This window comes from Aulonocara sp. 'chitande type north' Nkhata Bay, linkage group LG16 (genome assembly GCF_057382095.1).
Source record: "Aulonocara sp. 'chitande type north' Nkhata Bay isolate Kocher_YH1m ecotype deep benthic linkage group LG16, A_spYH_male_GT1.1, whole genome shotgun sequence".
NCBI classification, from domain to species: domain Eukaryota; kingdom Metazoa; phylum Chordata; class Actinopteri; order Cichliformes; family Cichlidae; genus Aulonocara; species Aulonocara sp. 'chitande type north' Nkhata Bay.
In genome coordinates, this window is record NC_141359.1 from 16,360,523 (window position 1) to 16,385,563 (window position 25,041).

Here is a 25,041-nt window from a genome sequence, read left to right on the forward strand (position 1 = left end):
ACGGGCGATCAGGGGTAGCTCGTTAACGGAGATTTGCCGTGTTGTGGCGTTAAGGTCATTTCAACGAGATTAACCTGAAAGCACTAGTGGGAACACAACGAATATGACTGCACATTTACGCCGACATCATCCTAGTGCAAAGACAAAAACAACAAGCATGCATGCTACAAACTTTACCCGAGTCATTTAGACAGCCGTTAGCACATGATTCTCCTTATGGGGACCTGATATGTTTAATATGCTGCTGAGAATATAGCCCGGAAGAAGCGTATAGTATAGCTTTTATTTTGGAAAGAGCCATTTCTCTGTAATAAACTCTCTTTTCCAAAGATGAGTGATTCCTCAATCAGATACAGGGCTCGCAAAATCGCTAGCCCGACGTCCTGGGGCTAGCGATTTTTCCAGTCGGGCTACCAAAATCTATCTCTGCCCTGCCCGTCCGGCTATTGTAGGAAGGAAAAATATATGTCAATGCTTTTGCATTCTTTCGGAAATGTAGCTGGGTAATTATGTCATTGGCATCGGTGAGCCACTGTCAATATGTGACATATTGAAGTCGCGTTTGAATTTGCGCTTGTTTTTTGCTTTCACTTTGCAATTGCGGAACTGTGTATAGAGAGCGACAGCACTGATCTGTGAGTGATGATAATTTGTGCACCAATTCCTCTGACATCGTCTTATCAATCGTTAGCTTACTATGCAAACATGACAAGTGAAATCTCCCGCAGCAAGCTTAAACATGTGAGAGGTTGATCGCGCAGAGAATCGCTGACCGGTGTGTGTGTGTGTGTGTGTGTGTGTGTGTGTGTGTGTGTGTGTGTGTGTGTGTGTGTGTGTGTGTGAGTGCGTGTGTAAAAGCAGCAGGATATATATTTCAGTTCTGCTGAGCCAAATAAGACAGGTCAGGGTGAAGAAGTGACAGCCAAAGAAAAGCTTACCACAAAACGGAAAAGTTATGACAAATCAGACTAGAAGGCAAAAAGAAAGTGCAGCTTTATGGTTTCATGGACAAAAGAATTTCTGTGGCTGCAACATGACGAGCTAAATAACCAGGAGTGCACATAAGTGGTCCGCAGGTGCGCATTCGCTGTCAAAATAAAAAACACGCACAAGGGTTAGGGTTAAATTTAAAAACTCTACTTTTGAGTTAAAATATATATTTATAATTTTAATAAATGACAAATTAAAAAGGCATGAACATTTTTTTTGTATCGAAAAAATATCGAACCGTGACACCAAAGTATCGAACCGAACCGAACCGTGAATTTTGTGTATCGTTGCACCCCTAATATTAATAGGTATTTTTTCTTAATCCTCAACAAAATTATAGAAAATGTGAAGTGTCACTAATATTAAGTTACTGACTGTGAGTGTGCGCGTCGCCTCTGTTGCTGCTCCTCCCCGAACAGTAAATTCATATATAAGCTTCTCTTTGACTCCATCTTTCTCCACAGCTGTTCTGGCCTGCTGTAACACGTCACTATAACACTCCTCCGCTGTAAGAGAAATCACAGTGCAGAAATAAGAAGTTGAATTTGTGTCTCAAGAACTGTTATCACAATAGAGGTCTATTATGGACCGTTTGAGCTTGATGCTTTTCAACAAAACTGGTTTAAAGAGAAAAAGAGGGAAATATGAGTTCACAAGGATAATTGACAACATCCTTATATAGTTCTATAAGATGGTAACACACTGATGTAATCATATGTATTTATAAGTCCTATTTTCAGCCCTTTTGTCTGATGCAGAATCATTTATTTATTTTGAGCAAAAGCACTATTTTGAAGTAAATTTAAATGAGCTAAATATTCATCTTTTAGCTCATTGATTTTGGATTGAACATATCTCTGTGCGTGTGTGTGTGTGTGTGTGTGTGTGTGTGTGTGTGTGTGTGTGTGTGTGTGTGTGTGTGTGTGTGTGTGCATACACAGGATTCGTGGTAAATTCAGGCTGATCCTGGGGAACACTCCCACACCAGTCAGAGTGATCTCCTCCAGTGGTAGGAAAGCCACCTGCATCTGAAGCGTTTTCTTAAACACTTCAGGAGTGCCCGGAAGGTAGAGTACACGGAGAACCTGTACCATACCTGCATCAAGGTAACCCTGTCTCAAACACACACACACACACACACACACACACACACACATAAGGAAAGCCATCCTTTTCGTGATAAAATAGCTTTGAACATCCACAATTGAAATGGCAAACTCATAAGCTCACCTGAGCAGGAATGACTGTAGGCCAACCAGGTCTGACCTCATGTTCAAAGACCTTCATCTGCCGTGCTTCCTTCTCACCAACCCCTTCATCCTCCTCCTCTCTATGAGGGTGTATACTGTATTTGAAGCCCACCTTGCCCGTATTTGTCAGGGTTACATCAACTTCACCTACACAATGAAAAAGCTAGAAGCAAAGGACAAAGACTAAGAGGAGAGAGGAAACACTGTTTTGCCTTTTAAAGTTAACTGTACCTTTACTTTTATTAATGATCATGTCAAGCCGCTTACTGCAAACAGACAAAGTACTCCACCTAGTGACCGAGTATACTGAATTTGGTAGAGAAAACAATTTGTTTTTCAAAAAAAAAGCATTGACCGTAATGGACATTTTATTTTAATCTCAAGGTTTATGAAAATATGAGAAAGGATAGTTTTACACATAAGGGCCCAAGCAGGGCAAGCAAAAACATGTTACTCTGAATCAAATCCAATCTACTAACAGATGCAATGATGTAAAAAATTTAAAGTGTTATTCATTTCACTTGACAGTGGTCATAATGTTAGGCCTGATTGGTGTATAGAAATATGGTAAATGTAAGTGTTTAACTTTCTAAGTGTTCAAAACTAAGCTGAGAGATGCACATGGTGTCATTTCGAATGTTTCAGCGAATATCATTTGACCCTTCCTCCCTTTCTTAGGCATTCACACAGGTCAACCCAACTCACTTCTTGAAGGGTCTAACAGCAATTTGCAAAGCAATATGCTTTGGATCTGAGCAGTTTTGAATTGTATTCTCATTATTACCTTTAGAAATTTGTACTCTTTGCACCTCAGTTTAAATGTAAACTATTGTGAATTATAAGGCTCTGAGTCAAATGGGAGCCCTTTTATCGTTATCTTCATGTTAAAACTGCTCCACACAGTTCTTTCTATATTAATATAAAGGTACTAAAATTAAATCTGAGATTTGGTAACTTAATGTAGATTTCATTATTTTATTTTAAATTGAATGTGTTTAAGCTGAGAGTCCAAGTACTTACACTTTGAACTTTAACCACTGGAGAGATGGAGCTGGCTGGAATAAAGATACCCGTAAGAAACGTAAGAATTAAGGTGCCTTGTATACGCACCTGCTGGCCAAAGTCCAAATGGGTGGTGTCAAGGGTGTAGCTGATTTCTGATGCGTGTCCTCTGAGAATGATTTCATATGTAGGCCCGTCCTCTACATGGCACTGCGCGACCACCTGTCTGCTGATATTTTCGTGGCCGTAGAAAGAGAACGTGACTGCCTGCTGATCCCCAGGTTGCAGATGACCATGTGTCGGCAAAATATCAAATACCTACACACACAACGAGAAAACCAGATGTTATTTAGGTTTTACTCTCAGCAATGTTCTGAATCTCAGTTTTGAAAGATGGTGGACAATAAATTTAAAATATTTATAATGTATAGACAAGAATCTAATGAAATTTGATTATAAAAAAATTACTCTATGATTGAATCAGTGAAGAACATAATCGTAGCTGCAACTAGAGTCCAAATGATTTATTCTTTTTTTCAGCTGCTTGCTTTAAGCGTCATCACAGCGGACCATCTCACCAACCCTCTGCATGCCTTCTTTCACTACATCCATGAATCTACTATGAAAATTCATGGATGAACAAAAAGAAGAAAACAGGAGAAATGCCCTTCAACCATTATTCATGTTGCATGGGTTGTCCACCAGAGGGCACTGTTGGTAATCTGCTTGGAACGCCACAACACAACACAACTGGCTTTAAGGGCATTGTTGTATTATTTTAGCAAAGACTCATAAGTAACTGGACATAAATGTTATGTCTAGTTTCTTTTGATAACAAATCTGCTTATGTTTCGTGTGCCTGAAAGAAAAGAAGAAATTTCCTACATGGAAATATTTGCTTACCTCCTCCACACGAACAGAAGCTTGTGTGCTGCTCTGTTGATCTGCAGCTAGCAGGGGGGTTTGAGGAGCTGAAAAGGCAGGTGAAAGAGTTGCAGAGGAGAGCCTCCATTCTTCCTGTTGACTTTCTGAAAGTTTCTGCTTCTTTTTCTTTTTTCCTTTCAGCATCTCTGTTTTTCTATAAGAGCAAAATAGTCAAATAAAGCATCCCTAAACTTAAAAATATATTTTTCATAATCACTGCATTGAAATCTTACAATAAATGGAACATATGAAAAATTCTCTGCAAAGAAGGAAAAATATGATACTATCTTTTAGCATCTTAGTGGAAAAAAACCCAAACAAATTCAAGATCTTCTTGAAGTGGACCTGTTATTTCATTTTTTAAAATCAGAATCAGTTGATCGTGCAGTTGTATTTCCTCTCTCTTTAAGAGAACTTTACTCAGATCTGAAGTTAAAATATTTAGGATATTTCCTCACTTTGGCATCTTACAGATCCAAGATTTCTTTTTTTAAAAACAAGTACAGATATTAGAAATTAGTTAACTCACTGAAATGTTTTGGTCATGTTTATACAAACACACATAATTCTGTTGTGGATTTTCTTTAGCTGTCAGATACTTGATCTCAAACTTGACACTAGACTACTTGGTCAAAATAAATATCCAAATAGGTTCTGTATTAACACAGTAATAGCACTATAATCTCTTTCTTAAGTGATGTGGCTGGCTGTTTCTGACCCACATAACATCTAAAACAGAACAAATCTGGGTTTAAAAGACTTATCACACAATCACTTTACAATTATACAACAGGATACTGCAGTGTCTGGTTTATAAATGTGATACATGTTCTAATACTGTTTGGCCAGATTCTGTGTGACTATACCTGCTGTTAATGTGGTCATCCAGAAAGGTCCAGTAATAGGACACAGGAAGCAGGGAACAGTTTGTGACGGTCATGACTTTGTGAGTCTCGGTGCAGTTTAACACACAGTCAAAATCTACAGTGGTGGAGGGAAAGTCGAGGTTGGGGTAGTGGACCTCTGCATGCAGGTCCACTACATCCTGCTGTGGGTGTCCCAAGTAATTTACCTCAAGATACTGAAAACCATTTCAAGAAAGAGGGAAAAAATTATGTTAGTAAGTGAACATTTATTCAAAGCCAAGGATTATCTGATAGCTTAATTAAGACATTAGTTTTAGATCATTAAATGAGTAAAAAAATAAATAAACAAAAGTAAATGTTACTTCTATCCGGCCTATTTAATTTCAATGTAAATCCAGGTGAATAAGCCACTGCTCAAAAATGCACAACTGAAAGAAGATAACAGCATGATATATCAAAAGAGGCTGTATCGTAGTTACCTCATCCACATTGTGTGACACTCGATCCTTATAGAAAGCTGGATTAAAGCATACCCACAACTCAGCCTCACACTTGTCGCCTAAAACCACAGACTGGAAAAAATACACAAGACTATTATTGGAGTTATAGCACTTCAGTATATTGGGCAAATCAGTGTAAGAGCACTTCTTTCACAGAGCATGGTCTTGCACCTGGAAGAAAGAAATCATTTAATAAAATATTTATTATAATTCTGCCACGGGACCCAAGTTTATCAGAATTATCCTTCTAATCAGGATCATTCAATCACCACTACAGAAAAGTGCAATTCCTCAAATTCAAATTCGAATTGCATATTATGGATGCCCTAATTTGAACTACTATATCTGTATATCTTGAATGGAGCTGTTTGAAGTGCACATACAGTGAAGTCCCACTACCACATACAGATATCCATGACACACAATAACAAAAACAAAATAACAACATTAATCTGGAGAAAAGCTCATCTACAAGACAGTAAGAACACAACATGTTTCCACAAAAATGTTCACAAACATTGGTGCATGGCTCTATCACAGAACAGTGAGAATCCAGGAAATCTGCTTTCCTGGAACTTAAAACGAAAACAACTAGCAAACAACAATGTGCACCTTAGTGGTGGCTGTACTGTGCTCCCCTGGGGCCTCACACAGAGAGAAAGGTTCTATGAGCGACAACTTCATGGATACAGGCAGAGAGGACACGTTCTTCAAGATCAGCTTCTCATACAGGGGCCGCACACTCTCCCCTTTGACCTGTAACACATATACAAATCCTTAATTAAATGAACCACAATAAAGGACAGGAATGAAGCTGCTGCAGTTTAATCGACAACTAGCTGTTAACTGTGAGCTAATGATGTCTTTAACAAGGTTAAACTATTGTAATTTTCAAAAATTCTGAATGTTAAAATAATCTAAATGCTTTCACTAAACTATACAGAGTTTGGAATATGCTAGACATCCTGTCACAATATCCCTAAACTAAACAACATCTATGTGGCATTTGGTTGTGAATCTCGAAATGCATTAAGGACACCTGTAAGACTGACATAGCTATCTATCAAAGTTGTAGCTTATGGATATTTAACTTTAGCCTTTAACTAGGCTTTAGATAATATTTAAAAATACATGCAACTTACAGAGCATTACAATAGAGAGCATTCAGTATATGCCTTTATTCTAGACAAGGCACTGTTTCTAATTTTTGCTCAAGACTAACCTTCTTTATGTAGAAGTTCAGCTGCTTTGAGGAAATGCTGAGCAGCGGAGCCACAAAGCGACAAGCAATGTCTACAGACATGATTTTCTCCTGATACCCTTGCTGGCCAACTATAGCGTAGCACACCAGACGTTCACGTACAACCTGCGTTGTCGAAAAGAAGCATTATTTACATGTTCTATGCTGCTTACTATGCTACATCATGTCATTTAGTGCATGCGCAAACCTTTAACTTGCAACAAACCATTTCACCTTTGGGGAGTCTGCAGAGACTGTCAGCACCATGTCAGCAGAGCCACCTGGAAAAAGTTCCAGACGAGACGGTCTGAGGCTAACCATCGACTTCTCCCTGCTGGAAGGGAGTGAAGATCCACGTCTTGCATCATCTCTCTGTTTAGGAGTGAAGATAGGGGGTAGGAAGCTTTGGTCGGGCAAGGTGCCACCTTTGCAGAGTTTTGCAGTGGGCTGTGAGGTATCGACCTTCCAGTACATCCGGTGTACTCGCTTGCCATGGTTGCAGAGCTTGAAGTGGTACTGGTATGCTTCATGACTTACAAAGTAGAATAAAGACGAAGGATAGTGTCAGTGTCGTATTATCCACATCTACATCGTGAATTAATAACTAGGAAACGCTCCATTTTAGTCTATGAAAATGGGATTTCTACCTGAAGTGGGTGCCCAGGTCAAGGCTGGGACCAAAAGGCCTGTCACTGACAATTGTAGTGCCAGTGCCAGTGGCAGACAGGAGGACAGTGAGTGGCTGACTGTCCTGTATGGAAACCTCTAACTTGCCCTCAAATGGAACTGTATCCTTCAGATGCACCACGACCTTGAGCTCCACCTGGCTCCATGGTGGCACCTCCCCCTCACTGGGCTCAATACGCCAAAAGGGCTTTCTGATGGTCTAAGGAAGCAGAAACAAAAATCTGAGTCTATTCATAGTGTGAACATCATGAGCTGAGGAAAAAACACAAAGCAGCGTAGAAGCTCCAATAGGTCGTTCCAGCACTAAATGTGATGCATGAAAATATCAAGTGGGAGCATTTTCTATAACTGTGCTGCAAAGGTTTGCTATGAATGAACTCTGAGAGATAAGAGATTAAGAGAGAGCAAGAGATGAAAGTTGAAGTCTAGTCAACAGTAAAGGTTAACAGCATTTTTTGTGCATAAATGTTACACCAAACAGTGAGACTACATAATTTTATCATTAGTCTATCTAAATTGGTAAAATGTCACAATTTGGTTTAAAATGACTAGTGCAAAGGAAGCCCCTTATTCTCATTCTCAAATTTAAGCAGCAACTAATTATTTCAAGAGTTACCATAGCAGTAAAATCATTAGCTCATAAATTACATATCCAATTAGACTGATAATTGATCAATCACAGCAATTAAGAAAGTCGGACTGCTAATACGTGAACAGATCTATGGTTGGACAGATATGAAGTAAATAGTATGCGCCTGCCTGTCTAAGTCACAAATGGTATTTTTATTTTCTTGGGTGAGTGTTTGTACCATTGGAGTGGTAAAGTGAGCTGGAATAGGCGAGTGGTTTGACAGGAGCAGGGTTTTGCCAATGTCCGTCAGAACTGGGATTTTGCCAAAGTGTAGCTGTGTGGTTTGAATGTGAACTAGTGGCCCGTGCCCAATACATGATAAGGCCACTTCCTGAAACAGAACAGAAGTAGGATTAGAGAATAAGCACCATGCCGGTATTCAGACCTACACACAACTTGCACTCCCACACATGCACTTCCACTGACCAGGGGTGGCTGGGAGCTCCCAAATACAGCAATAAGTATCATGTGATGCAGCATTCCAGGGGCCTTAGCTAGGAGACGCACAGGAAGCTCCTCGGAGCTGCCCGGATGAATCACTCCTCTGGGTGCAGAACTGCCTAAAAGCAGCGAAGAATTATCCTCATATTCCTGAAAACAGGGAGAGCAAAAAGAAAAACTAAATCATAAGTTTTAATGTCAGCATACAGATCGGGTACAAACTGTGTTTAGGTAAGTTGCTTCAGTGCATGTGTAATAACAGATTGCATTTATATAGCGCTTTTCTAGGGACCCAAAGCGCCCCCCTGAACCACGGTCGCCCACAAGTTGCCTCAGTGCATGTGTACACAAAGAATCTATCTCTGCTATATATATATATGAAGCACAGTCACTGATTATATAAGGAAAGCTTTTGTTGCCCTTTGTCTCAAAAATCCAAATCAATTCAAAGCAAAATAACACAAATAAAACTTAAACGCTTTCTTAGCAGTTACATGACACAGTTTTGTGGAACCACCTGACATAACTTTCTAAACTTAATCCCAAATAAACATCTTTTGAGTGAAATACAAGAAACACACGCAGAGTTCCAAAATAAGAAGAGTGAGCTGTTTATTAGGCTGAGAAGACGAAATCAAATCAGACACAGTGTTGTTTGTGGGTGATTGTGGCTCAAGAGTTGGGAGGTCGCCTTGTAATCGGAAGGTTCCAGGTCAAGACACTTCACCTGTTGCCTACTGGTGGTGGTCAGAGGTCTTGGTGGCTACAATGTAGCTTGCCATCACCAGTGTGTGAATGGGTGGATGACTGTATGTAGTGTAAAGTGCTTTGGGGTCCTTAGGGACTAGTAAAGTGCTATACAAATACAGGCCTTTTACCATTTGATTATATTTAGACAAAGCCAGTTCTTTTGTTTGCTCATTTCCAATCTTTATGCTCATGGCTCCACAGTGTAACTGTTTACACATTTGCCTAACAAGTGAAAGATCCCAGTTTGTTCTAAGGAAGAGACACAAATCCCTTAGCAGTTGCATCAGGAACAGCGTCTGATATAGAAATCTGCCAAATCAAATTTGTGGAGCTACCTGTGGTGACCCTTTGTGGCAAGCAACGAACTAAAAGTGGGTATTTCTAATTTTTACGCTAAGCTAACTTTCTCCTGGCTCCAACTTCATATTGATTGAAAAGGAAAGGTACAGTGTAAAACACTTTAGTGGCTGCCAAAACATGTAAACTCTATAATTGTTGTTGCTCCGGTGATCCATCCAACCTGATCAAGCATGCCGTAGCAGGCAGGCAAATTGCTGGGGTTGGTCAACCGCACTTTCTGTTCGAAGGGTTGATTGAGGAAACACCTTTCAAAGTGTAGCACTGGAGTATCCACCAAAATCTGAGGCACAACACACCTATCAACAAAGGGGAAAAAAGCAAGTCAGACAATCAGGAGAAAAACAAGGAAAAGATGAGGAGAATAAAAGATGTGTATTTGCACTTCATCATGCCTAAACTCTATCAATCCTCCAAGTTCAAGTTCAATGGATGCAAACAAACAAAAGTGCAACAGAGACTACCGGAAGAAAAAAAGCTACATTGCTTTAGGAAAAAAGATGACAGAAGAGATTACTTAACACTCACCCTACTAATTGGGATCCTTAAGGGATGCTTGACTTGAAGAGTTGGTAATGAACATAATATGTTCCATTTAATCTCTAATGACAAATACAGCTGAGTAAAAACTACTATACTTTGAATGGTTTTAAAGAAAAAATATAGTAATGTATGTCGTTTCATGGATTTTCTGGGTCTCATCCACCAACCAAGACACCACAACAAAGACATTTTATTCTATTTTCCTATATCAGATGGATGGTCATTCATTCTTATTCATCATTTTTTATTACGTTTCCCTTTTCAAAGGGAAAAAGATTTTCAGTCTTAGGCTAATAGAGAATAAAGATCTGTGTAAATGGGCCCAGTATGACATGTTAGATTCATTTTGCTGTGACAGAAATGACTTCAATAACTGTTTATTTGAGTACGTCTGGACATTAAGCATGTTTATGTACCTAGCATTTATAGGCAGAGTCAGAATTTCCTCCCCAACACCTTCAACATCCACCACCAGTGACAGCTGGTATGTCCTGACTGTGTTGGAGCACAGTGTGACCTGTACAAACATCGCACAGACATACAACAAGACCACAAATACACCAATACACAGACAGGACAACAAGTGTCTAAGGTTAAAAAGAAAGGAAAGTTCATTAATGTCACCTTCAGCTTTAAAGACCCCAGTATCGACAGGGTAACCACCATGATGATGACTGCTGGCTAGAGATCTGATTATTTTCTAAACCAGCAAAATATGTCAATGAGATTTACTAATCCTTCAAGATTGCCCAGATATTTTTTATATTATCTAAATAATCTACATAACTTACATGTAAATAAAAATAAAAACAGAATATTTGAGGTTTTTTCCTACTATTTCATAACATGAAAACACTGATTGCTGGAATATTTTGTCAGTGGCGGGGATGGTGTTAATAAACTGTACCTTAATGTCAACATCGGACACGCTACGCACTGAGCCTGCTGCCGGGCTGACCGTGAACTCCACAGGGCATGGATGAAGATCTCTAGCAGTATAACCTTGCCAATCTTTCAGTGACTCATCCGAAATCTGTTTGAATGAGCTAACACTAGGAGAGCCCAGCCCGTCTCCCAAGACACGCAGGATGAAGTTCACGGGTACAAAGGAAGGGTTGAAGAGCGTACAACCAACTGTTACTGGAAAACCTATGCAGGGAGATTAAAAGAAGCCAATATGAGAAAATGTGAAAATATTAAGATGATGTCTGTCATTATTCTCTGGATATATGTTATAAAAACTAGAAGAGCAAAAGTGATGTACCAAAGGCTACATCCCCAAAATTAAGCTCTGAAACACTGAAGTGGATTGTGGGACAAATGACGGAACCCCTGCAAAGAAGAGACAAAGAAACCTTGAAACCTCGGGAACAATAAGATTTGAAAATATGCAGTGAGAGTGTAATAGACCCACTACTACAGCTGGGTCAGCTTTTATTTGTGCTGTGTTACATGTAAATGTCCTGGCAGAGAACTGGCTCGCTGCTTGCTAACTTTACCCAACAGTGAAGATCAGTGGTTGAGGTTGTCCTGCCACACTTAGCAGCAACTCCTCAAAGAATGAACCCAGAATGGGACTGCAGAACGATACTTCCACTATCTGGCAGGTGCCAGAGGGAACAACACCTTCCTCGGGATTGAAGGAGAAACAGCGGCCAAAAGTGGTGTCAGGACTTGACCACCTGAAAGGGGCATCAATTGGCCCTTTGTTTGACAACTGCACCTGAAGAATGAATTCTTGTATGAGAACAAATACCCAATATTGATCATCTAAATACAAAATGTGTTTCATGGAGTAGATGAATTAATAAAAGGTGGTAGAGTCTTTCAGCATTACATTTGTGCATTAAAACTGTCAAAAGAAAAACTTTGGATTTTGTTTTTATTTTATTTTACAGCTTTGTTAACAATATATGCTGTTTTGTTATCTTGTGGATAAGAACTATAACCTTGCAGTGCATCCACCAAGGCTGAATTCAACTCACACAAAGTTGTAGCTCAAGCATTCTACATTAGAGCCATACTGGCAATAACATAACGTGTTCACACTGGCTTGGTTTTTCTTACCTCTTGGCGAAATCTTTCACCTATGAATAAATCTTTTAAGTTCATCCCATCATAGTTAAGCACAAGTTGAGGGCCCGTGCCTTTGCCCTTGACTGTGAGGGGTAACGGTGATTCACATCCTAAGATGACAAACAGCCATGATAAAAGAGTTACAATAGAACTAAAGACAGAGAAAGGAAAATTGTAGGGCCACAGGAAAGAAAACATCACACAGATTTTATGCATGTGACAGTGAAGTTTAAAAGTTGCCTCTGTGTTTCTGTGATTTTGCTCTATTTTTTAACAATGTAAACATGACTAAAATGGACAAAAAGTACTGATTAAACTGATAACATTATGAATTATTATCTTTTGCTGCTGTATGTGTGTGTGTTTGAGAAACCGGAGTAAACCTGTGACATCGCAGTATATGGTTTGTTGATAAAGTCTGGCCTCCTCAGGCTTGAAGATGATGGTGAACTTCGCTGTGGTGCTGGGCCATATTTCCCCCTCCTGAAACACGTAAAGACAACAATAATTATTTTAGTGAAGCAAAATGCAAACATTACAAAAACGTAAGAAGAAGAAAACGACTGATTTTTTGGTCAGGCTTTACTCTACACATACACACACACAACAACACGCAGGTGACCTCCCTAACTCTGTGCTGTCTATCTCTTTGTCCAGGGAATGGGGCTGAGTTGGGGACAGAAGACAGAGCAGCTCATACTTTCTAAAGGTCTCTGGACAGAAAGGCCCTAATCTGTGGTTCTAATGTCACAGAAGAATCAGACAGACGTTATATGCAAACAGTCTTGATCACAAAGTCTGTGTGACAGTTTTAACATCAGATCTGATCAACCTTTTCAGAATTCTGTTCTCACAGCAATAATACAGCTCTGAGGGTAGAGCATGCTGCAAGAAATGATTCACGGAAACATCAACAAATTTCAAGTGCTGTTGCTCCTGTTTCTTCTCCCCACTTAAAACTATTACATTATGCAGACATACTATAGGAGGCATTGTTGCCTCTAGAGTTGATGGAAAAGAAACAATGGGCAATGTAATGACATTTAAGTATTCAACTAATCAGTCTGGCAAGAGGAAAATCATGTGAACACACGACAAGACAATGAAACACAAACACACCGGAGGCTCCACAGTTATACAGTGTGAAAGGGCCAAGAGGTAGTCGTTTGCATCCTGACTTCTGTGTTCCTGTGGGGCTCTGGACTGCAGCGGGAGGTAATGGATCCCTGCAGGGTCAGACTTAAGCAACTGTCCTAGCTCGACTTCTTCCTTCTGCTGGAGCACTGAGCCCTCCCTAGAGACAAGTAGGGAGAGACAGTGAAAAGTATAACAAATAGCAAATGAGGAGGGTCAGAGAGAAAAAGAGGCCAGTAGAAGGACAAAGATCTACACGACAGAAAGAATGTGATGGGTACCTGAGCTCATTTCTGGCAACACATGCTCTAATAAATACATTTTGTGCTCTTGCATAAATACCTCAGTAAGCTCAGGTCCTCTTCTTGTTGGCTGGGCCACACAGTCCAGCAGTACTGAAGAGGGATGCCACTGTGGTTGGTGAGGGACACTGTGCGTGTACTGATCAGGGAGACATAAGTATTCTCCATCCAGATGGAGTCAGGTTCAAGGTGGATGTTCAGTTCCTCACAAGACCCATGCAGGCTAATGTACACATCTTCACCTGAGTAGAAGATATCATGGTGCTTATGACCAAGTAACTGGTTACCACAGGGTAACATAAGTGGTGGAGAATAGGTATCAAGAGACCTTTTTTGTCTATTTTTGTTTTCATTAGTCATTTGTAAAAATATGGAGGAATACTGTCGGGATTTAAGTGAAATTTAACAGGGTTACTCTTGTCTAATTGAAAGACAACAGGAGATTCCTAAATACCAGATTCTGGCAGTATACCAAAGTCACTAAGATGTAACATGTACTATGAGAGGAAATCAGGGAGAAGAGAAAACAACCCCTCTGATCTAGCCATACCAAGCAGGAAATGTGATATAATACAGCCATTATGAGCTGAATTTTCATTCCCTAAAGACTGGCTATATTCTCTTTCATCACCTACAGTATGTCACCTTTACTTCACTGGCCCCCTAACCAACAAACACATACGCACCGCTCTCGCAAGCCCCTTATCAGTGTGTATTTATCTGTTACATCTTGAAGAGTCTTCAACACAAGTCTCATTGGTGTCACAGTTTTGTTTTCTCACCAGTATGGTAGTGCAGCAACAGATCCTGCCTGTGGTTTCCTGTGTTCATTGGGTGGAAAACCACAGTCACCTGCATACTCTCGCCAACATCAAGTGCCCCAAACTCAGGTGTCACTGAAAAAGGCCTGCAATAATAGGTTACTGTTTTAGAAACTGACAGAGGAAAAGCAAACTTTTAACTAGACCCAACAATAAGTACTGTAAAGTCTAGTTAAAGGTATACCCAAGACTCCATTGTGTAATTTTTGATAAGTAGGTAAAAAATGTTTTCTGTTCACTTATGATTCTGAATTTTTTTCTTAAATGTATTTAACAGTTTTCACAAGCTGAACTTTAAAAATAACTATTCACTGGGTACAAGAATGACTGTTTTACTCTCACCTCTCTGTGTGGAGCCTGAATTTGGCTTTGCTGTTTCCTACATTACAAACAAGTTGAGTCTTCTCAGTTGAAGCTTTCACAGGACACACGGGCAAGTCAAGCTTGTCTCGAAAGTCAAGAATGGCACGTGGCCCAATGGCCCGGATTGGAATCTCAAACTTTTCCCTCTCTGTCACACAAACCAGTCTATGGTGGTAGTCCTGTGTAGACAAGGAGAAAAGCCTGTTGCAACCACACAAACTCTATAAACTCAATATACTTTATTATATCAGTTGTTAAATAATTTTGTGCCACTGAATTTGGGCATACAAGCAGTTCAATTTTATCCAGTTTGATTCTTACACTGAATTTTTATAGCATCAATTCACAACAACAGTCACCTCAAGGCAGCAAAGACCCTACAGTAATATAGAGAAATCCCCATCAGCAAGCACTTTGTGACAGTGGGGAGGAAACCACAGACATAATGAAGCTCAGGAAGTGGCAGCCATCTGACGCTGCAGGTTTGGGGTGAGCGAAACAAGCTGTTTATTCCATTAGCTGCTCAGTTATTCAAATGTAAATAACAAACTAACCAAAAATATCATACTTGAGTCCTAACCCTTAAAACAATAAAAAAACGATTCTTTCCTTAATAAACATGAACCAATAATTAAAAAAACATTTTTTAAATTATATATGTGACAAAATCAGAAGGTTATTTGTTGAAATAATTAAACATTAAGGAAAATGTATACAAATCAAGTATATTCTCTTGATTGATTTCATATTGTATTTACGTACCAAAATTACACAGAAAATTTACGTGTAATTAATTTAGTTAAATTCAACATTTAGGACAATTTTTTTTTAGTGGATTCTGATTCTAACTGAGACTTCATGAAACATTTATGCAGAAAGTTTTGTAAAGGCTATACAAGATCATATGAGGTTATCCTCATCCTATATGTGGTTATTGTGACTTTGTGTTTTGTTCTCTCAGTCTAGGCTTCTTTGTTTTTGTGCTGCAAAGTCCAATCAAATGCAAACGTCTCTTGTACCTTGTTTTCGTGTGGGGTGAAGAAGACTGTGAAAGTGGCAGACATTCCTGGTGCAACATTGCTGCGTGCATCACTTGAAGGCAAAACACTGAAATACACGGAGTTCTGCTGCTCCAGCTTCACTTGCCGTGAAACCTGAACAAAAAAATAAACATAAACTGTAGATAAGTGCATAAACCCAGCACAGCAAGAAGGACAAAGGTAGTGATTATTAATCATTGCTTGAAAATGGTATCTTATTCAGATTTCCTCCAGTCAGCAATGACCTTTTCTTCACACTCCCCACATTTTCTCTTTTTCAAATAGTCATGCTGCGGCGGTGTTGTTTCACAAATGTTTCTGATTCAAATATAGGCTTGACAGTCATGCTGATTTCAAAATTATTTGATCTTCATTACTCTTATTAATTAATATACCTTGTCATTGTTGAGAAGCAGCAATGGTAACTTGTAGGTCTGTCCAGGAGAGAAATTCTGGAAGACCAACTCAGAAGGGTAGGGCTGAAAAAGCGGCTGATCTATATCTGGAAAAGAACCCTAGCCAAACACACATACAGAGACAATTCTTTAGATTTCAAATTCACCTCATACTTTGCACTAAATACGTATTGAACAGTGCATTTGCTTTGCTGCTTTGTGAGCACAAACACATGATAATATTTGTAAATATTTAAACAAGCTTTTTATTCATATTGATGTAATGATCAGAAAAGAAAACATGTTTTTCCTAATTAACAGTGAAAAGATGGACACACAGTATGATGCCAATAATATTAATTATCTCTTTTTTATGCAGTCCTAGCTTTTGTGCAGATGCAATTTTAAAATATACAATCAATTATGGGGAGAAAATATAATGTGGCGACAACTCTACAAATGATGAGCGTGAAAAATCACCAGACTGGTGATCAGGCAAATGTGCTGTGATTGAGTCAAATTCCTGATTATTTCAACCTCGGCCTTTCTACAGTTCTTCACCTGAAGGGTCTGAGCTGTTTCTGCAGCACAAGAGTCTCTACATATTGCTAGGCAATAGGCTAGGCAGGAGTAAGTGATATCAAAGAAAATATTTAAAAATAAGAACTCCCTTTCAATTTGCACCTTTTACGGTAGACTGTTGCCACTGTTATTGTTGGTTCCCAGTTAATGTTATACTGTATCACTGTGTGTAATAGGAAGAAAGTTTTTAAACTAGTGTGATATCACAGAATTATAGCTGGCATTTACTTTGTGATGTGGAGCGGCGCTCAGGTCAAGCAACTCCAGGATGCGAGGTGGGTGCACCTCAGCTGTGTTACTCAGGCGCTCCTCTGTGGACTGCAACATCTCCTGGGAGAAAACTGATGGAGTCACCTGCAAACACACAGCAACACAGGCCTATTTACGGTCTCCTAATCAGCAGTAATGAGGCGCTGAGCTGTAGGCTATTGCTCTTGAAACAGCTCAGCTTACAGCTCTAATGCTTGCATATACATAAACTCAAATAATGTTCATTTTGTGCATCATTTTTTGGGTATTGTATTTTCTACATAATCCTCTGTCATTGGTGCACCTAAAGCAAAAAAACAACTAATTGCACTTAGTCTCTCTGAAGGAAAATGATTTTAGCTTAACTCTAAATCTAAATGAATAACATAACTGCAAAACTGCTTATGCAATATTTATGCTTTTATCATTAATAATTATAATAATTATTATTCATTTTATTATGCAGTTAGAGAGATAAATGCCACAAGATTGTAAAAACGAGCATCTGCAGCAGATAGAATATTTTTTACAATTTGATTTGATTATCCGTCATTACCTATCTTATATTTCTGAACATGTTATTTTCCATATCTAATGAGGGAGCTTTTATTTTGGAAATCTGACTATTTAAAATCTTGATGGATTCCAATATCTAAACGGAAACAAAGCAAACTGGTGGCTTCTCGTAACAAACTAAGTCTTTTAGTTTCAAAATATCACAGATTGAAGTCTTTATAAAATCTAAAGACTATCTGGATGCACTTATTTTGAAAATATTAAATATTTTAGAGCATGAGATGAAATGACAACTAATGCAGAGTAGAAAATGTTAATCCCTCCACTGCATCCCTGAACATTGTACCTAGTTTCTGTCAGGTGTGTAACAGCGCAGCTCACACTGATGATGAGCCTAATTTTTTCTTTTTAACAATCTTACCAAATAAGTAAGCAAGTATGGACTTCAATATTCCACATTCTGACCTGAGAAAATTGTAAGTGAAGTGGAAGAGAGCTAAAATGGTTAGGCTGAGGTCAATGCAACAAAACACTGTAGTCATGTAATTCATTTTGAGAATTACATGAGAAGCCAAAGTGATTATTAGGACAACTCATCATTTTAAGCATTATTTAAAAAAGAATGGGACAGTGTGCAAGAAGTAGGTCACAAGAAAACAGAATGCTGTTTATTTGTCAGAAAATCCCACTTCTGACATCTGCTGTAACATCTTCATTTCCTTGTCACCTGAAAGCTGTCATATGGCTATATTTCACAACATAACTTGCAAGCAGCTTCAAAATTACAGAGGTAAAAGGGAAAAAATGCAAGTTAGAATCTCACCCTCCTTGTTTTCCCCTCCTTCACACGCTTATTGTTGCATAGCAGGGACGCCTTTTTCTTCACCTGAGTGATGCTCATTCTGAATATGTTGTATGGCAAAATCACCTGCAAGAAAGGAAACAGAAGAACACAAGAGAACACATGGAGTCATAAACTAGACATCCATTTTTTATGTTTCAGTTATCATATCAGGTTCAGAAGTAGCATTAGGGTGTGTCTTTAACAACTGAAATCTATATGCTGTATTATTATTATTATTAATCCTTTATTTATCCAGGTAAAAAATCTCATTGAGATTAAAAATCTCATTTCCAAGAGAGACCTGGCAAACAGTGGAGATGGTATACCATGTCCACTTCAGTTTATGTCATACATACTTATGGTACAGTAATTTGAAGATTTAGATTCAATTTCAGAAATCAAGTGCTTTCTCAGCATGGCCGCATGACTGTTTAATGAAATATGGGTTTTTTGAATCAGTAAAAGGAAATTTGTCGTTGATGTGACCGTAGAAACATTTGAGTAACCAAAAAGAAGAAAAAAATGGGATGTATATATATATATATATATATATATATATATATATATAGAGAGAGAGAGAGAGAGAGAGAGAGAGAGAGAGAGAGAGAGAGAGAGAGAGAGAGAGCGAGACCACGACATCACATTTATTCAGAAATCTTTGTGTTAGCTGGTAAGTTTAAGAAACCCCTAGACGGAGTGCAGTGCTCCGTGTGAATAAGAAAATTTTGGAGCACTGACGAAGAAGAGGAGCATAAACAGTCTCTAAAGCCTAGCTGTTTTATTCATGTTTGCATTGTTTTTATGTTAACAGTTGTACTGTTCGCTGAGCTTTGCACTTCATTATATTCTCACTCTCTTAAGCACTTCACAATACCGTGGATCCCGTAGTTGTACATACAGTATAGGCTGTAAGAACTCTATGCGTTCACTTTAACGTTAATAATGGATCGTTTAACAGACTGCACAAACAAGCATCTTAATAAGAACTCACCGTTGTGTCGAAGAACTTTTTACCTTACATCAAGCCCTCTGTCAGCCAGTTACCAGCGCGCAAGTCAATGTTGTCTTGGTTCGTTGTCGTGGCAACACACTCACCAACGTCTCAGTATAGGGTCTGCTGATTGGCTCGAGCTGTGACAGACAAAAAGAAGGCTTTCTCATACATGGTTGTTTTTAAATACAACAACTGTCACGTAAGTTTGTAAAAGCAAGTAAAATGACTAATTGATTAAAAAGTGATTATATTTAATTGTTGTTATTCAGCATTATTATGAGCTTTATTTATATGTTACTCAAAGTCTCCATAGTTGTAAAGTTTTTGAATTAGTCACAGTGCATATATATGTTTTCACTTTTCTCTTTCCAGGAAGGGAGAAAAGCATATAACTAAGAAAAAACTGACAAAAATGATCAAACACCAGAGTTTTGCAAGTACCTCACAACTAATATTCTAACTTTGTTTGTTGGTTCTGATAGTTGGATTTGCTTAAAAGTACTAAGATGGTAAAAAGTCCGTTTTTACAGCAAACAAAACAGTTGTAAGTAAATGTAAGTAGTTTGTAAGTAATAGTTCCTAAATTATTACGATTATTACTTAATGCTTACTCCCACAGTCCAAAGACATGCAGTTAGTGGGGATAGGATAATTGACAGGCACGTGCAGAGGGGGGGCGGAAGGGGCTTGAGCACCCGCCCCTTTCCTGATGGGTGCCCAAAGTGCCCTTTTGTTGAGGCAATTGTTTTTTTATATGTGTGTGTGCGTGCGGAGTCCTGTCTGTGCCCCTCAACAATAATATTTAACTATTAATCACAGTTTTGCTAAATGAAAGGATCTGGCTTGTATTAGTCACATGATCACATTTAACCAATGATCGCCCTTGACGGCAGAACGCGCTGGTTACGAGCCGGGAACGAGCTCACAAAGAGCACGCGCATTTTTTGTGGTCCGGAGCTGTAGGAGAAACACAAGTTAACTCAGAGACACAGACTGATGCGACAAAACCAGTAAGTAGGTGTACAGCGTGCACTGTAGTGTGTAGCACACAGGAGTATTAGCTTATTACGTACACGTTGGTAAGCTGTCTTGTTGCAACTGACGAACTGAAACAAACGAGCGTGCTGTGTGTGCAACAGCGCGACAAACATTACCTGTCCTTTTATTAACTGCACAAGTAGTGCTGGTCATAGCTGCTGGCTTCCTGTGTAAGGCTGTCATGGGTCTGTAGCTCTGTCACCGTTTTAGGGAACATATTTAGTTTTAAAGTATTTAGAACATATTTTAAAGTAAGTTTCCGGGCTTTTCCTGCCTTTCTGGAGGGATTATATTTCACTAAAAAACGATCTAATATGCATGTCCACATAATAATGATTATAATTATAATATTTAAAAAAAACACTGTATTTTAAAGAACATACATTAAGAAACAGATTATATTAGATTTATTTTTTAAATAAAACAAAATGCTGATTTTACAGCAGCAAAATTATTGTATCTCTACAGTTTAAAAATGTAATAAGCTTTGCCCCTGCACAGAGTGGATAGTGAAACAAATGGAATCATCATAAATACATTATTTCATATTTATTACTTTTTTCCCCTCATTGCTTTATTATTGTAGCTCTAGTAATAAATAATAAGGGAAGGATTCTGGATCAGCACCATGATGGAAACTTGTGCCCACAGTATATACAGTATTCTGAAGAAGGTCTAAAATGTCACTGTGTGTGCATGTGTGTGTTTTATGTATATGGATTTTTAAATTATTACTCATGATATATCATTGTCCAGACATGGCTGGTAAGGACATGAGGAGGAAACAGTAGGAGCTGTGTGAGGCTACTAAAGGTAGTGGATCCCTCAGCAGCTGGATTACAAAGAGCACAGGTAACATTAACACATGTACCAGTTGTTGGAGAGGTATTCCAGTATAAACAAAAATAATAAGCACAACTGAAATGTTTTGCTTCTATAACATTTTTCTGTCATCATTTTATTATAGATTAAGTGTAAGAGTTGTTAAGTGTGGATAATTAAATAATGGTTTATTGCAATAGCAAGTTGTGCCTTGTTCTCAGATGGACAGCAAGTGGAGAGTGATATACGAAATGATGGGATGGAAGGAAGAAGAGAAGCAAAGAGTGATTCACAGTCTAGTTTATTTCTCAGTTTTTTGTTGCCTTATGTCACCAATCTTTGCATTTTGTTATTATCTCATGACACTTGTTTAATCAGCTACCATCTCTCCTATGGAGTTTTTAATGTCTACAGTCTCAGATCAGCACAGCCCTGCCCTCCAGCACTATCAGCAGCAGGAGCAGCAGCAACACCTTAACAGCAACATTGTACCCATCAGGTAAAACATAGGCTACGTTTGCTTTGCCTCGTTGCCCATATTAGATTCTTGATGAATGTGTGTTGTTGTTATTCAGCCTGGTTCAATGTGCCCCTTTTTAGCTTTGAGCACTCGCCCCTTTAAACGTCTCTGCATGGCCCTGATAATTGATTAATCTAAATTGCCCATAGGTGTGAATGTGGGAGTGAATGTGAGAGCAATTGGTTGTCTATGGCTGTGTCCCTCCGTGTTAGCCCTGCGGCAGACTGGCCACCTGTCCGGGGTGTACCCCGCCTCTCACTCTAAGACAGCTGGGATAGGCTCCAGCACCTGCATCCTCCAGCATCCTGAAAAGGATAAGCAGAAACAAATGGATGGATGAATGGATAGGTGGATGGATTACTTAATAATGTAAATATTAAGATGAGATTATGCCCTTTGTAGGGGGCCCCAAGGATGCCCAAATTTCGTTATGTTAATATTAGCGAACATAGGCTAGATTGCTAGATATTGAAATCTATTTTAGCTTTCTGAGCCATGTTGCTTCTTGCCATCCAAGGAGTTAATGTACTTTGTGAATTCAGTTTGTTAAAGTTTCCTATTAATTGTTTATCTACAGTACATTTATTGACAGTGTGTTGAAGCACAGAACCAAACAGAATAAATTATGTTTAATTCCTTTTTTTCCAATCTTGGACATATTTGTTTAAAGAAGAAAAAGTCAGTACAAGTCAAATGAAAGAGTCGATATTTAATTAGAAAATTGTTTTAAATTGATCTGAATCAGTTTATATCTTTTATCTGTTGTAAATTCTTTTTAATTGGTACAATTACCTTTGCAATGGCAGCACAAGGACAGAGAGAGAAAAAACATTCTTAATGAATACAGTATGTTTGTGTAATTGTCAGTGCAAAGAAAGAAGAATGAGGAAGGAGAGGGATAGAGAGAAAGTGTCCAAGACCAGGAAGAACCAGGTGTGAAACAATAACCATTTAGCCAAAACAAAAAAAGAAAAAGAAAAGCTTTTCTTTTTTTCATTTTTAAAGAATACATAAATTCTGGGTATTCTACAGGAAAGGAAACACAACTTGTGGCATAAATAATTTCAAGTACCTCCTTATTGGGAGCCATGGTTTGTTTGTTTTTTCTCTCACTCTCTCTCTCTCTCTCTCGCTCTCTTTTTTTTCGCTTTTCGCCGCACATAAGTCTTGTGTTTGTGCTGAGCAGATGGGGAGGGGCAGTAGTTACACTCGCAGTAGCACAGGAACAGAGCAGGAGGGAGAGGGAGAGTGAGAGCCAGGGACAACAATAAGAGACAACATCGTCACATTAGAAAGGTACAGTAAAGAAAAAGAGTGACACCACGAAAAGAAGCAAAATGTGGAACCATTTCAATTTTGTTGACAATACATAGGCAGAGTGTAGAGTCTGCTAGAAAAGGATATCATACAGAGCCGGCTCCATAAACAACCTGCACAGGCACCTGAGAACTCTCCAACCATCAGTGCAATGGGAAGATAAAACACAGTCAGTTGAGTGTGATATTAATGGTGTGTGTCTACTACAACTGTTGCTGTGGCTGCATCTACAGCATCTTGCAGTATACCACCACAACCACCTAAACCAACCCAGAGCTCTATTAGACAGTTTTTGCAGAAGTCTGTGATGCCAGCAAAACAGAACCCAATTGATAAAGACCTAGCAAAAATGATTGCACTTGATTTCCAACTATTTTCAGTTGTGGATGATAAAGGATTCAGAAAGTTTATTCACTGAATCCTATGTATGTCACGACGTACAAGGTGGACTCACGCGCTGGACTCCGGGGATGATGCACACAAGAGAATTTATCACAGAACAATGTCCAATGATTGTATATACACAGATAAGGGGCAGTGCTATTTACAAGGGTGCGGGGCAGTGCTATGTACAAAAGGTGAGGGGGGCAGGGCTCCGGGGAAAATCCAGGGGAACACGCTCGTCTCTCTCCACACAATCCAGACACAAATCAGCACACCAGGAAAACAGTCCAGGGAATCTGTACACAAAGAGACGCTTGTTAAATGCTAAACACACACTGCATGGGAGAGAGAGAGAGCTGGCCGTGACAATGTATGCAATTCTAAGCAGGAAAACACTGTCCCAAAAAAATCATCCCAGGCCTACATGAAAATATGTTTTGCATATTTTAATTTATATTTTATTGTGTTGTGGCTTGCCGTGTTTTGTTTTGTTTCACTTTAAATTTGTGTAAAAGGAAAACATTTAAAATTTAAATAGTTAAAAGTTGAATTATAAATAGTTGTTTTTTGTATTTTATAATTTATTTTTTACATTAGTAAAATTAGTATTAGTATTACTAATACATTAGTATTAGTAAGTGAATAAATAAAAGCATATAATAATAATAATAATAATAATAATAATAATAATAATAATAATAATAACAATAGGCCCTACGACAGACTGGCGACCTGTCCAGGGTGTACCCTGCATCTCGCCCCTTGACAGCTGGGATAGGCTCCAGCGCACCCCTGCAACCCTGAAAAGGATAAGCAGAAGCGAATGGATGGATAATAATAATAATAATAATAACTATTCATAAAGCGCTTTCAAACAAAGTGCTGTACAACTAAAGAGATAAATCAAATAAAAGCGATACATAGCAATACAGGTAAAAGACACAATACAAGTTAAAAACAATAAAAACAACAATAAAAATTTATATGGTTATGTTTCACAGAATTTGATTTAAAACAATTTAAATAATTTACTTAAACCCTGTGAACCCAAATACACCTGATGAGTAATAAAAATAAAACAAGATAACAAATTAAAACAAGCATATACCAAAACAGGAATGAGGTTAATCAACGACTGAAATGACAGCATGGTTTACAAGGCAGAGACAGAGCATGTCATAAATAGCATTCTACCAATACAAGTCACCACACATCAAAACCACACATTGGCCTATATGTAAGGCATGCAAAACAACATTTTCTGGGCAAAACTGCCTCCTTCAATTAGTGTGTAAGCCGGTGTAAGGCTTTCAAACAATCAAATCAAAAACAACCCTTATATGTGTATATATGTGTGTATATATGTGTGTATATATATGTATATATGTGTATATATATGTATATATGTGTATATATATGTATATATGTGTATATATGTATATGTATATATATATGTGTATGTG

General features: G+C 38.5%; 1 protein-coding gene across 3 annotated transcripts in view; it reads right to left on the reverse strand.

Moving 5' to 3' along the window:
* LOC147311220 (axonemal central pair apparatus protein HYDIN-like) overlaps positions 1 to 22,152 on the reverse strand; it is a 57,067-nt gene extending 34,915 nt beyond the window's left edge. Inside the window, exons 1-30 of one of the 3 annotated variants that reach the window (XM_086266250.1) lie at positions 22,137 to 22,152; positions 19,495 to 19,634; positions 18,483 to 18,587; positions 17,123 to 17,248; positions 16,313 to 16,432; positions 15,897 to 16,031; positions 14,857 to 15,056; positions 14,476 to 14,600; positions 13,734 to 13,935; positions 13,377 to 13,551; positions 12,641 to 12,740; positions 12,249 to 12,367; positions 11,681 to 11,904; positions 11,446 to 11,513; positions 11,089 to 11,330; positions 10,598 to 10,698; positions 9,802 to 9,937; positions 8,517 to 8,681; positions 8,269 to 8,421; positions 7,420 to 7,658; positions 7,007 to 7,304; positions 6,755 to 6,898; positions 6,145 to 6,288; positions 5,512 to 5,604; positions 5,033 to 5,247; positions 4,146 to 4,320; positions 3,351 to 3,560; positions 2,221 to 2,403; positions 1,928 to 2,102; positions 1,366 to 1,496 (exon numbers count right to left, since the gene is read on the reverse strand). In XM_086266250.1, the coding sequence (XP_086122376.1) occupies positions 1,366 to 1,496; positions 1,928 to 2,102; positions 2,221 to 2,403; positions 3,351 to 3,560; positions 4,146 to 4,320; positions 5,033 to 5,247; positions 5,512 to 5,604; positions 6,145 to 6,288; positions 6,755 to 6,898; positions 7,007 to 7,304; positions 7,420 to 7,658; positions 8,269 to 8,421; positions 8,517 to 8,681; positions 9,802 to 9,937; positions 10,598 to 10,698; positions 11,089 to 11,330; positions 11,446 to 11,513; positions 11,681 to 11,904; positions 12,249 to 12,367; positions 12,641 to 12,740; positions 13,377 to 13,551; positions 13,734 to 13,935; positions 14,476 to 14,600; positions 14,857 to 15,056; positions 15,897 to 16,031; positions 16,313 to 16,432; positions 17,123 to 17,248; positions 18,483 to 18,560 (4,476 nt within the window). In that variant the 5' untranslated portion in view covers positions 18,561 to 18,587; positions 19,495 to 19,634; positions 22,137 to 22,152. Of the gene's footprint in view, positions 1 to 1,365; positions 1,497 to 1,927; positions 2,103 to 2,220; positions 2,404 to 3,350; positions 3,561 to 4,145; positions 4,321 to 5,032; positions 5,248 to 5,511; positions 5,605 to 6,144; positions 6,289 to 6,754; positions 6,899 to 7,006; positions 7,305 to 7,419; positions 7,659 to 8,268; positions 8,422 to 8,516; positions 8,682 to 9,801; positions 9,938 to 10,597; positions 10,699 to 11,088; positions 11,331 to 11,445; positions 11,514 to 11,680; positions 11,905 to 12,248; positions 12,368 to 12,640; positions 12,741 to 13,376; positions 13,552 to 13,733; positions 13,936 to 14,475; positions 14,601 to 14,856; positions 15,057 to 15,896; positions 16,032 to 16,312; positions 16,433 to 17,122; positions 17,249 to 18,482; positions 18,588 to 19,494; positions 19,635 to 22,136 lie in introns of those variants that run through there. The other 2 variants (XM_086266249.1, XM_086266251.1) reach the window with 2 other exon arrangements.
* Between the last annotated feature and the right edge of the window lie 2,889 nt (positions 22,153 to 25,041).